At 43.8% G+C, this 12986-nt stretch overlaps 1 protein-coding gene across 7 annotated transcripts in view; it reads left to right on the forward strand.

Annotated features, from left to right (window-relative positions):
• Positions 1-12986, forward strand: part of klf12b (Kruppel-like factor 12b) — a 113897-nt gene that overhangs the window by 75539 nt on the left and 25372 nt on the right. For 6 of the 7 annotated variants that reach the window (XM_029125846.2, XM_029125844.2, XM_034286708.1 and 3 more), the window contains 2 exons: positions 3831-3966; positions 9477-9533. In XM_029125846.2, the coding sequence (XP_028981679.1) occupies positions 3831-3966; positions 9477-9533 (193 nt within the window). The remainder of the gene's footprint in view (positions 1-3830; positions 3967-9476; positions 9534-12986) is intronic. The other variant, XM_034286707.1, reaches the window with a different exon arrangement.

Here is a 12986-nt window from a genome sequence, read left to right on the forward strand (position 1 = left end):
GGACCACAGTCTCAAAGCAAGCCATTAGTAACACACTACGCCGTCATTAATTAAAATCCTGCAGCGCACGCAAGGTCCCCCTGCTCAAGCTAGCGCATGTCCAGGCCCATCTGAAGATTCCCAATGACCATCTGGATGATCCAGAGGAGGAATGGGAGAAGGTCATGTGGTCTGATGAGACAAAAATAGAGCTTTTTGGTCTAAACTCCACTCGCCGTGTTTGGAGGAAGAAGGATGAATAGAGGTGGAAACATCATTCTTTGGGGATGCTTTTCTGCAAAGGGGACAGGACGACTGCACCGTATTGAGGGGAGGATGGATGGGGCCATGTATCGCGAGATCTTGGCCAACCACCTCCTTCCCTCAGTAAGAGCATTGAAGATGGGTCTTCCAGCATGACAACGACCCGAAACACACAGCCAGGGCAACTAAGGAGTGGCTCCGTAAGAAGCATCTCAAGGTCCTGGAGTGGCCTAGCCAGTCTCCAGACCTGAACCCAATAGAAAATCTTTGGAGGGAGCTGAAAGTCCGTATTGCCCAGTGACAGCCCCTAAACCTGAAGGTCTGTATGGAGGAGTGAGCCAAAATCCCTGCTGCAGTGTGTGCAAACCTGGTCAAGAACTACAGGAAATGTATGATCTCTGTAATTGCAAACAAAGGTTCTGTACCAAATATTAAGTTCTGCTTTTCTGATGTATCAAATACTTATGTCATGCAATTACATGCAAATTAATTACTTAAAAATCATACAGTGTGATTTCCTGGATTTTTATTTTAGATTCCGACAATTGAAAAGTGCCTATAATAAAAAAAAATTACAGACCTCTACACGCTTTGTAAGTGGGAAAACCTGCCAAATCGGCATTGTATCAAATACTTGTTCTCCCCACTGTATTGTGTTGTTTTTTTCTGAATCACAGACAGCCCATACTAGTCCTGGGGGACATCACATGTCTTTTTATTGTTATTATTTGCTCTCACCTGATGTCACTGGTCTGAATTATTCACAGATTGGAAGGAGAGAATAAAAAACAGAAGCGCTTCGGCTCTCCACGACCTGAGTTGGGCAGAACTAGTTAGCTTATCCCACATGAACTGTGGGCAAGTAAACACTAATACGCTTAACAGGCTATGACTATCACATGGTCCCCCACCCACTGCTCAAAGACAACAGCAAAAACCCTGCACACTGCACCACCCAGCCTCTTATCTACAGGGCAGGGGTGATAGTAGCTGATAACGCCTGTGACGGTGGGTGTATTTGAATGTGTGTATGCATGTGTGTGTGGCCATCTCTGGGATATGCCCATCCTCAGTACAGATCCTGCAGGCACTTCCTGTCAGAAGCTGTCAATCAAATTGGAAATCTGGCCTGAGGGCAGGACAGCCTTTAGCATAGCATCAGTGTCACACCCCGTAGTGCCACACATACAGCGGTTCAGACTTTGTCTACCATTCATGGTGTACTGGGAGTTTTCAGCATCTATTGTAGTTTGCTGACAGGTTGGAGGCACAGGAGGCTGGGACACCCCCACAGCCACTGCGAGGCGGGGGGGTCCCCCACACCCCTAGGCTCCCGCCCTGCATAGCAAAAATAATAAGCTAGGCCTATATAAAAAAAAAATTTAAGGAAAAACTCCTCTTGTTGAGAGCCCTTAGTTTCGACTGCCAGGTAAAAGAAGCCTGTGAAGGAGGGTACATAACACATCTTCTACCATATTGCTTCCAGTCGAAAAGAGGTCTAAATAGTCTCAAAATCCCTGAATCTGGCAACAGTGGCCTTTGTATATCTTACGTGCATTACCTCAACAGACTGTCAAGTGATATAAATGCCCCTAAAACTGAAAATATTTTAGTCTGGATGACTAAAACTAGACTAAATCAACCAGGCAAGCCTTGTTCTGCCGGCCTGCGATTAGAAGTGATGAATATCGTTGTCCTCACTGGATTCGAACCTGGGAAACCCACGTGAGAGCCGGCCTGCGATTAGAAGTGATGAATATTGTTGTCCTCACAGGATTCGAACCATATGTACAGCTCCGTGGCGTAGTGGTTAAGCATTGTGTTAAACTGACTAACGTTTCTTATGTAGTTTACCTCCACCACAAATAGCATCTATGAACTGTATGGCTATTGCCACTGGCTGTTTTAACAGCTTATTATTCAGTAATAGGCTTACTAGTATCCACTAACTTACTACATGGAATAGACATAAGAATTGAGCAATTTCTAGCGAGACTGAAGATGAACTTTACACTGCCAAAGCAATTTCATTTCATGGCACAACAACGTTTACTTTTCTTTCATTTGTGAATGACATTGATACAATAAATGGAAAAATAGGTGACGATAACTGACTTTTTCGTCAAGTGAAAAGACGAGAGAATCGTGGAAACCCTTACTCTTTTTACTACCCAAGGGGTTGTGATTTAGCCTACATTACCCCAACAAGTATGTACGGATGCGTACCTCAAAAATCCATCAGAAATACCTCAAAAATCCATGTTTAAGCGTAAACAGTTGTATTTTAGGCTTACTATGATAAAGTCAGTCGGTCAGTCACTCAATCAGTAAGAGACATTCGATCTTCTTGGCCTTATGCGGTCTGGCAAAAAAAATTCTCCAAAATGAACACTGCATGACATCATTGCCTTGGTCCAGCAGAAATTGTAGCTTTTCTTCTCCTAATCTCCCCCCAGCACCGAGCTATATAAGGCAACAGTGGCCTTTGCATATCTTATGTGCATTATATGTTGAACAACACAATATTATAAGAGATATTACAATATTCTGCACTAATGCACCCCCATACCAACACGGATGTTGGCCTTTGAACTGTGCGCTGATGACAAGCCGCTCCCTCTCTTCTTTAGCCCAAGGACACAGCGTCCATGATTCAAAAAATTCATCAGACCACAGGACAAGTTTCCATTTCACCTTACTCAATCTTAAATGAGCTCGGGCCCAGAGAACGTGGCAGCATTTCTGGATGTTGTTTATATCTGGTTTCTGCTTTGCAGAGGGTCTGGAGATCACGGCCATCCAATATTGGTTTTTGGCCTTGTATCTTCTGTACAGAGATTTCTCCAGATTCTCCGGATTCTCTGAATCTTTCAATGATATTATGTACCGTAGATGATGAGATCCCCAAACATTTAAACATTTTACATTGAGAAATCATGTTACTTACTCCACAATATATATATTTTTTGCATTACTCAACTTCTCCAGTCTATTGTTGCCCCTGTCCCCGGTTTTTTAAATTTGCTGCTGCCATCAAATTCAAAGTGGGCATATATTTTTCAAGAAACAACATTTCTCAGTTTCAACATTTGATATGTTGTCAATGTACTATTTTCTATTGAATATAGGGTTTAAATTATTTGCACATCATTGCATTCTGTTTTTCTTTACATTTTACACTGTGTCCCAACTTTTTTGGAAACAGTGTTGTAATTAGGGGTTGTTGATAGCCAATGACACATTGTAATTTTTGCATTTTGGCCATCAAGTAGACACTCGTGTCCATAGTACTTTACAGAAGCAATTTGGTTTAAGTGCCTTGCTCAAGCGAGGAACAAAAGATTTGTTGTACAATGTCAGTTTGTGGAATCGAACCAACAACTAATGATCCTGCCTACTAGGATATCTGCCACCCCACTATTACAAATCGTTTTAATTTCTCTGTTTGGTAGCTACAGTCAGCTTATACTGTAATTCGGGACATTCAGTCATTGTTGTCAACATGGTATGTCTGACACGTAACCACACAAAAGTACCACAGTATATTGTGTAATATGGTGAATAACTCCTCTCTGTCTCCATGGCAGCACACACAGACCACAATGGCTTGTCACCACGACACATCAAGAGTGACAGTGATGATGACGACCTGCCCAACGTCACCCTGGACAGCGTAAATGAGACAGGCTCTACCGCTCTGTCTATAGCACGAGCTGTGCAGGAGTAAGTACCGAAGTGTATGTGTTTATTACAGTTTTTTACAATTGCTAACACTAAAACTTATATATATACAATATAAAAAACTATTTTGCAGAAGAGCATTTACCCCAGTCCATAAGCAATATTCACCTTTTTTCACACCCTTTTTGCAAAACCCGACATGCAACACTTTTTGTAAAGCACAGTGGTTATAAGCACAGTGGTTTCAATATACCGAACTCAAATCGATGCATGTCTAACTCTCAACACAAAGTTGTCGAGGTGTAAACACGATGAAGCATAACTAGTCAACAACCAATCAGGATGTTGGAATGTATAAAGGTACGCTCATTTGTGTTTTGGAACAATGGATGGAATCATCAGAGAGAGAGAGAGAGGAAGAATGAGAGGAGATGAATGTGAGAGGAAGTGTTTAATGAGTTTTGAAACACTGTATTTGATCATGTTCTTGTGCATGGTATTGTTAGATCTAGATATTTTGAAGCATTAGGCTAATAGTTGTTCATGCACAGGTGAAATAATAAAGCAGGGTATGACTATGACATTGAGGGAAGCTGGCCTGAGAATACAGCCAATCCTGTGATGTTTCACTGTTGTATCGATTGTCTGGACTTTTCGAAAATATTTTTGGCACTCACATGTGTAAACACACGTATTCCCTCTTGCCAGTCCTGGGCTGAACTGTTGATTAATTACAGCACAAAACCCCCCACAAAAAGTAACGAAAATGGTATTTGTGTATTGTCTATACTCTTCAGCATACTCTCTAGACAAAATGTAGAGTCTATAATATCATGCAAAATGCATACGTTTTGGAAAAATGTATGGTTCTTGATTCATGCTTTTTTTAATTAATATTATTGTTAATTCCTCTTGGCTATGTGCAATGGGTATTCAGTAGTGTCATGTACAGTTGTGCTCAAAAGTTTGCATACCCTTGGAGAATTTATAATATGTGTACCATTTGTAAAGAAAACATGAGTGAGTATGAACTGACCCCTGTTCAAAAGTCTCCAAACCCTTAGTTCTTAATACTGTATTGAGCCCTTTAGCATCAATGACAGCGTGCCGTCTTTTGTAATAATTGTCTCTGAGGCCCCGAATTCTTGAAGGTGGTATAGCTGATCAATTATCTTGGCAAAATGCCTTCAGGTCATGCAAAGTCTTTGGTCGTCTTGCATGAGCCACATGTTTGAGAACTTTTTCCGCTGTAACCACTGGAGTATCAACTCGGCCTTGTGCTTAGAGTCATTGTCGTGCTGGAAAGTTCAAGAGTGTCCCACGCGCAGCTTTCGTGCAGAAGAATGCAAATTGTCTGCCAGTACTTACCTTCTGCTGCATTAATCTTGCCATACATTTTCACAAGATTTCCTGTGCCTTAAGAGCTCACACACCCCCAAAACACCAGTGAGCCACCACCATGGTTCACAGTGGGGATGGTATTCTGTTCACTATAGGCCTTGTTGACCCCTCTCCAAACATAGCGCTCATGGTTATGACCATAAAGCTCTATTTTGGTCTCATCACTCCAAATTACAGTGTGACAGAAGCTGTAAGGCATGTCAAGATGTTGTCAGGCATATTGCTCAATGCATCCATGTGATAGCTAACAAACTCATTGACTATTTATACACAGACACTAATTGCAATTTAAAAAGCCGTAGGTGTGGGAAATTCACAGTGGCTTCATATGATCACTATCTTTAAATAAAATAGTTTGTTTTCATGATCAGTCATATTTTCAAAATCAATGCCAAAATTTCACAGTTTCTGCCCGGGTATGCAAATTTATGATTTTTTTTAATGATTTTGTCTTGCATTTGTGGGCAAAGTATAATTCTTAAGATAGATCATTTTATTTTGAGAAGACTGTTTCATTTTGTGTGAGATGGGAGGGTTTCAATCAATATGGAGTACATTTTGTGTTTATTTAGTTGTGTTTATTGTTGTGAGAAAATGCAGTACTTATTCAGGAAAAGTGTGTTAGCAGTTGTTAAAGTACTAGCATGTGTATGTTTTGTATGTCTTGTGTGTGCTTGTTTGCACATTCAGTGTCTGTCCGTATAGCCTTAAACCAGCTTCTCGATTGTAAGTGTCTAGTCTGTGTATAAAAAGATGAGTCAGGGCTTCCCCATTCCTCCTAGCCCAGTCTTATAATCAGAACCAGGGTTTCATTCGGCTCTGCTCCCCCCAAACCTCCATCTCTAGTACTCAGTACATACTTTAACCACCAGACTCAGGACATCCCCCTTCTGTTGAAGCCCAGTCAGATGATCATAACCAGGGCTCATAGTCTGAGCTCCTCCCTTAAACCCATAAAGCTCCAGACACAGAACTACAGTCTCTGCCCAGACTCTGTACTGTTACCCGGCAGACTGGCCAGACTTATACAGATAGGTCCAGAAATATTTGGACACTGACACAATTTTCATAATTGTGTCTCTGTACGCCACCACAATTGATTTGAAATGAAACAACCGAGATGCAGTTGAAGTGCAGACATTCAGCTTTAACTCAAGGGGTTGAACAAAAATATTGTATGAACCGTTTAGGAACTGCAACAATTTATATACACAGTTTATATACACAGTATCAAAATAAGGTTATTTTTGGTCAAGGTTGGCTAAAGGTACAGTGGGTATAGAAATGAATCACCCACTTTTTTAAAAAAATCACATTTTGTTGCTTTGCAGCCTGAAATGAAGACAGATACAGCTTTTGTTTCATTCAGCTGTATTTACTCAGTGCAACTTATAACATCCAAGTGAAAGATATAAAACCGTCATGTCAGAAAAAAATATAATAATAAAACAACATAATCACTGAGTTGGAAAAAGGATCACCCCCTTGTGTCAGTATTTTGTTGAACCACCTTTTGCTTTAATTACATCCTTTAGTCTGTTGGGATATGTCTCTACTAACTTTGCACATCTAGACGTTGCAATATTTGACCACTCTTCTTTGTAGAACTGCTCAAGTTCAGTTAAATTTGATGGTGACCGTTTGTGGACTGCTGTCTTCAAGTCATTCCACAGATTTTCAATGGATTTTCAATTAAGTCCGGGCTCTGACTAGGCAATGCAATGACATTCACCTTTTTCTCCTTAAACCACTGTGTTGTCAGTTTTGCTGTGTGCTTTGGGTCATTGTCATGTTAGAAGGTAAATCTTCTTCCCATTGACAACTTTCTGGCAGCGAACAGCAGATTTTCCTCAAGAATTTGACAGTATTTTTCCCCTTCCAGTTTTCCTTCTATCCTGACAAGTGCTCCAGTCGCTGGTGCATAGAAACAACCCCATAACATGATATTACCACCTCCATGCTTTACTGTAGGAATGGTGTTATTTGGATAGTGAGCTGTATTGGATTTTCGCCAGACATCGTTTGGCATTGAGGCAAAATAATTACATTTTAGTCTCATCTGACCATAACACCTTCAAGGTACGTTTTGGCAAAGCTCAGTCATGACTGCATGTGGCCTTTCTTGAGGAGTGGCTTTTTTCTTGCAACCCTCCCATACAAGCCACATTTGAGGAGAATTTGTGATATTGTTTTCACATGCACACAATGACCACTCTTTGTCATGAATTCCTGCAATTGCTTTAGAGTTGCTGTAGGCCTCGTGGTAGCCTCTCTGACCAGTTTCCTCCTGGCTCTTTCATCCAGTTTTGAGCGACGTCCTGACCCAGGGAGGGTCTGTGTTGTACCAAATCCCTTCCACTTCTTAATAATAGACTTCACTGTGCTTCTAGGCACTGATAAAGCCTTTGAATTTTTTTTGCCTTGCCACCCATAGTTGATTGTTTTCTTCAGTTGCACTACCAAGGACTGAAATGTTCAGGAAAAGCTTGTTTCATGCTGAGCTAATCAAAATGACCACAGCTGATCACAACTGAAAGTCAATTGGCTTTGTGTGCTATTGAGAAGGTGATTAACTACACCTGGTTGGGTTTACAGGTCATTATTAGGAGGGGGGTGATTCTGTTTTTGAATTTGTAATTTTTTTATTCTGACAAGTTGGTATTATATCTTTCACTTGGATGTTATAAGTTGTAAATACAGCTGAATAAAACAAATTTTTTTTTGTCCGTTTTCATTTCAGGCTGCAAAGCAAGAAAATTTGATTATTTTAACGGGGGCTGATTCTTTTCTATACCCACTGTATACCGGCCTCATAGTTTGTGTTAGACACTGATATAATATGACAATGTCTATCTAAATAAAGATGTTAAAGTCTACTCTGTCTTCATCCATCCAACACCTACAAAAGTCACAAAAACGGCTGTACTATGTAGTCAAAATACTTTCTTTAAATATAGTTTATAGTAAATGAACATGTACATACAGTATATTCTGTTTCTAAGCAAGATTTCTCAGAATTTTTCTGAATCATTTAAAAAACACATTTAGTCATTAGCCCATTAATCTCAAAATAAAGTAATTAAAAAAATTATCATAATTTAACAACCAGATCTCCCTTGGTCTGAACAGAATATATTGAATTATGACTATTTCAAAACCAAACAAAGATGAATCTGTGAAACACGCAGTTTTGCACCCGTGTTCCTGATGATTATTAGTGACATACAAATGATAGCTAGCATGTCATTTATGGGAAATTCAATTTCGAGATCTTGTCGATTTCCAAAACCACCTATCTGTTTTCCTTATTCATGTCACTTATAGAAAGATCTTATATGCCAATCAACTCGATAGCCCCACTACAACCCCTGGGAGAGACGTGCAATGACGTGCTGTTCACAGCCTATTCATTACGGACCTCGTCTTTTTCTATGTATTCTTTTTTGTTCGTTTTTTTGGTATGATGAGACGTTCAATACAAACATATTCTTGTATTTGTCAAATTCATTAACCATTTAAAACTAAAAAAATATGTAATTCATAATTATTTTGACTGTTGTATATACACTCACCTAAAGGATTATTAGGAACACCATACTAATACTGTGTTTGACCCCCTTTCGCCTTCAGAACTGCCTTAATTCTACGTGGCATTGATTCAACAAGGTGATGAAAGCATTCTTAAGAAATGTTGGCCCATATTGATAGGATAGCATCTTGCAGTTGATTGAGATTTGTGGGATGCACATCCAGGGCACGAAGCTCCCGTTCCACCACATCCCAAAGATGCTCTATTGGGTTGAGATCTGGTGACTGTGGGGGCCATTTCAGTACAGTGAACTCATTGTCATGTTCAAGAAACCAATTTGAAATTATTCGATCTTTATTATATGGTGCATTATCCTGCTGGAAGTAGCCATCAGAGGATGGGTACATGGTGGTCATAAAAGGATGGACATGGTCAGAAACAATGCTCACGTAGGCCGTGGCATTTAAATGATGCCCAATTGGCACTAAGGTACCTAAAGTGTGCCAAGAAAACATCCCCCACACCATTACACCACCTGCACATTGGTAACAAGGCATGATGGATCCATGTTCTCATTCTGTTTACGCCAAATTCTGACTCTACCATCTGAATGTCTCAACAGAAATCGAGACTCATCAGACCAGGCAACATTCTTCCAGTCTTCAACTGTCCAATTTTGGTGAGCTTGTGCAAATTGTAGCCTCTTTTTCCTATTTGTAGTGGAGATGAGTGGTACCCGGTGGGGTCTTCTGCTGTTGTAGCCCATCTGCCTCAAGGTTGTGCGTGTTTTGGCTTCACAAATGCTTTGCTGTATACCTCGGTTGTAACGAGTGGTTATTTCTGTCACGATTCCCGGGACTCAGAAGCAGAGGTAGGATCCAGAAGCAGATACAGACACCGGGGTAAAAGGACAATGATGATGATTATTGTAGTAGTCCGAGATGACAGTGGAGATACGTGAGAATTACGTAGGCGGGTATGAATGTATTGTTGGAGGGTGGATAGTGGGTAGCAGAGGTACGAAGTCCGGGAGGCAAGAATGGTCGAATAGTCAGGCAGGGTTCAGTTAACAGAGCGGGGAGTCAGTCCAGGCGAAGGTCGATAACGGGAAGGCAGAAAGGTGGTTGGGAGGGAGGTACAGGACGGGTCTCGGAACAAGGGGCTGGAAACGAACGGGGGAAAAAACACGGTGAGCAGAAGATAACAAAAACAGAATACTCGGGAAATAGGATAGCTTGCTTAATTAGGTAGAGAACACTGTAATAATTACGTGGCTGTACAATAATCCGGCAGGGACTGAAAGCAGAACTCTCCTATTTATAGGGAGAGTGGCAATCAGCCCCCCAGGTGTGTAGACTGGTGCAGGTGCTCAGGATCAGTGGTGATTATGGGTGCCTTCGTGGAGTGCCGGGAACAAGGAGACTGGTACTTGGGGAGATGTAATGACAGACAAACAGCTCAGGAGGGCTGAGTCCTGACAGGACCCCCCCTCGAGGGACGCCACCGGGCGGACCACCTGGGGCGTCGGGACGGCGCCTGTAGAAATCCCGGACGAGAGAGGCGTCCAGGATATGGCCGCGGGGAATCCAGCACCTCTCTTCAGGCCCGTAACCCTCCCAGTTGACGAGGAACTGGACCCCCCGGCCCCTCCGTCGGGAGTCCAAAAGGCGGCGGATGGTGTAGACCGGACCCCAGTCGATGATGCGAGGAGGCGGAGGCAGAAGGGAGCTGAGACAGACAGGCTTGAGCTGGGAGGTGTGGAAGACCGGGTGTACCTTCATGGCAGGTGGCAGTTTCAGACGGACACAAACAGGGTTAACGACACGGTGGACAACAAAAGGACCCAGATAACGGGAGGAGAGTTTGCGGGAGTCCGTTTTAACGGGAAGGTGCTTCGCCGACAACCATACCTTGTCTCCAGGCGAGTAGACGGGGGCTGGGGTCCGTCGCCGTTCAGCTTGACGTTTGTAGACATCGTTGTTGCGTAGCAGCGCCCCCCGTGCACGGTGCCAGGTCCGATGACACAGACGGATGTGGGACTGCACGGAGGGCACTGACAGGTCCTTCTCGTGAGTAGGGAACAAGGGGGGTTGGTAACCATATAGATTCTGAAATGGGGACATACCTGTGGCAGCTGTGGGAAGTGTGTTGTGGGCGTAAGCGACCCAGGGGAGTTGGGAGGACCAGTGAGTGGGATCAGAGGAGGCCAGGCAGCGAAGGGTCGACTCCATCTTCTGGTTGGCCCTCTCTGCCTGGCCGTTCGACTGAGGGTGGTACCCAGAAGACAGGCTGACCGAGGCCCCAATGGGGTGTCAGAATTCCTTCCACACATTGGACCTCGGTCGGACACCACATCTGAGGGCAGGCCATGGTGTTGAAAGACCTCTCTGACAAGAAGGTCTGCCATTTCACTGGCAGACGAGAGCTTGGGCAGAGGAATGTAGTAGGCTTATTTCGTGAACCGGTCGACAATAGTTAATATCACCGTGTTACCGTCAGAGGGGGGTAATCCGGTAACAAAGTCCAAGGACAGGTGGGACCAAGGACGTTTCGGGACAGGCAGGGGGTGTAGTTGACCGGAACTGGGCTGGTTGGAACCTTTGTTTAGAGCACAGATGGGACAAGCAGTAACATATGACCTGACATCCGTATTGACAGATGGCCACCAGAACCTCCTATTAAGAAATGCTTTGGTGCGGCTGATGCCAGGGTGGCAAGTCAGGCGGGTAGCATGGGCCCATTTCAACACTGTAGGACGGAGGGCGTCATGAACGTACAGGAGGCCAGGAGGTACGTTACCGGGGCCAGGGTCGTTCTTGAGTGCTGCTCTTACGTCCTCCTCCACCTTCCAGGTGATGGTACCGATGACGCACTGGCTGGGGAGGACGGTATCAGGGGTTCGGGAAACAACCTCCTCCTTGTCGTAAACCCGGGATAGGGCGTCGGGTTTCCCGTTCTTGGAACCGGGCCTGAAGGTTATGGAAATGGAAAAACTTGCAAAAAACAATGCCCACCTGGCTTGACGGGAGTTGAGGCGTTTTGCCGTCCTGATGTATTCCAGATTCTTGTGATCCGTCCAAACAATGAAAGGGTGTTCAGCCCCCTCCAGCCAGTGATGCCATTCCTCTAATGCAGCCTTGACTGCCAGCAACTCCCGGTTACCGACATCATAGTTCCTCTCCGCAGGTGACAACCTGGTGGACAAAAAGGCACAGGGATGCACCTTACCATCCATAGCGGAGCGTTGGGACAGCACTGCCCCGATACCAGTTTCGGATGCGTCGACCTCAACGATGAATTGTCTGGTGGGTTTGGGTTGGGCCAGAATGGGCGCAGAGGTGAAATGCCTCTTTAAGTCCTGGAAAGCAGTGTCTGCCGCGAGCGTCCAGATGAAAGGACGGAGTGTTGAGGTAAGCGCTGTCAGGGGAGAAGCCACTTGTTCGAAGTTACGGATGAACCTCCTATAAAAATTAGCGAAACTCAGAAAGGACTGGAGTTGCTTACGGGTCTCCGGGGTTGGCCAATTTAGGACAGCAGTGACTTTGGTGTTGTCCATCTTGATCTTGCCCTCCTCAACGATGAAGCCCAAAAAGGAGGTGGAACGGGTGTGAAAAAGGCACTTCTCTGCCTTGACATACAACCGGTTCTCCTGTAGGCGTTGTAACATCTGTCTAACATGGCGGGCATGGGTGGCTAGGTCGGGAGAAAAAATAAGAATGTCATCCAGATATACAAACAATCCAAGAAAATCGCGCAAGACATCGTTAATAAACTGTTGAAAAATAGCAGGGGCGTTGGTGAGGCCAAACGGCATAACGAGGTACTCGAAATGACCCAAAGGGGTGTTAAAACCTGTTAGCCACTCGTCACCCTCCTTCATCCGTATAAGGTGGTAGGCGTTCCTTAGATCCAGCTTGGTGAAGATAGTAGACCCCTGTAGAGAATCGAAGGCGGAGTTCATTAATGGTAGAGGATATTTGTTTTTGACGGTGATGTCATTGAGACCTCGGAAGTCTATACACGGGCGGAGTCCCCCATCTTTTTTTCCCACAAAGAAAAAACCTGCCCCTAGAGGTGACGACGAAGGGCGAATATGACCAGCTGACAAGGACGCATGAATGTAGTTCTCGAG

This window comes from Esox lucius, chromosome 16, assembly GCF_011004845.1.
Source record: "Esox lucius isolate fEsoLuc1 chromosome 16, fEsoLuc1.pri, whole genome shotgun sequence".
Taxonomy (NCBI): Eukaryota; Metazoa; Chordata; class Actinopteri; order Esociformes; family Esocidae; genus Esox; species Esox lucius.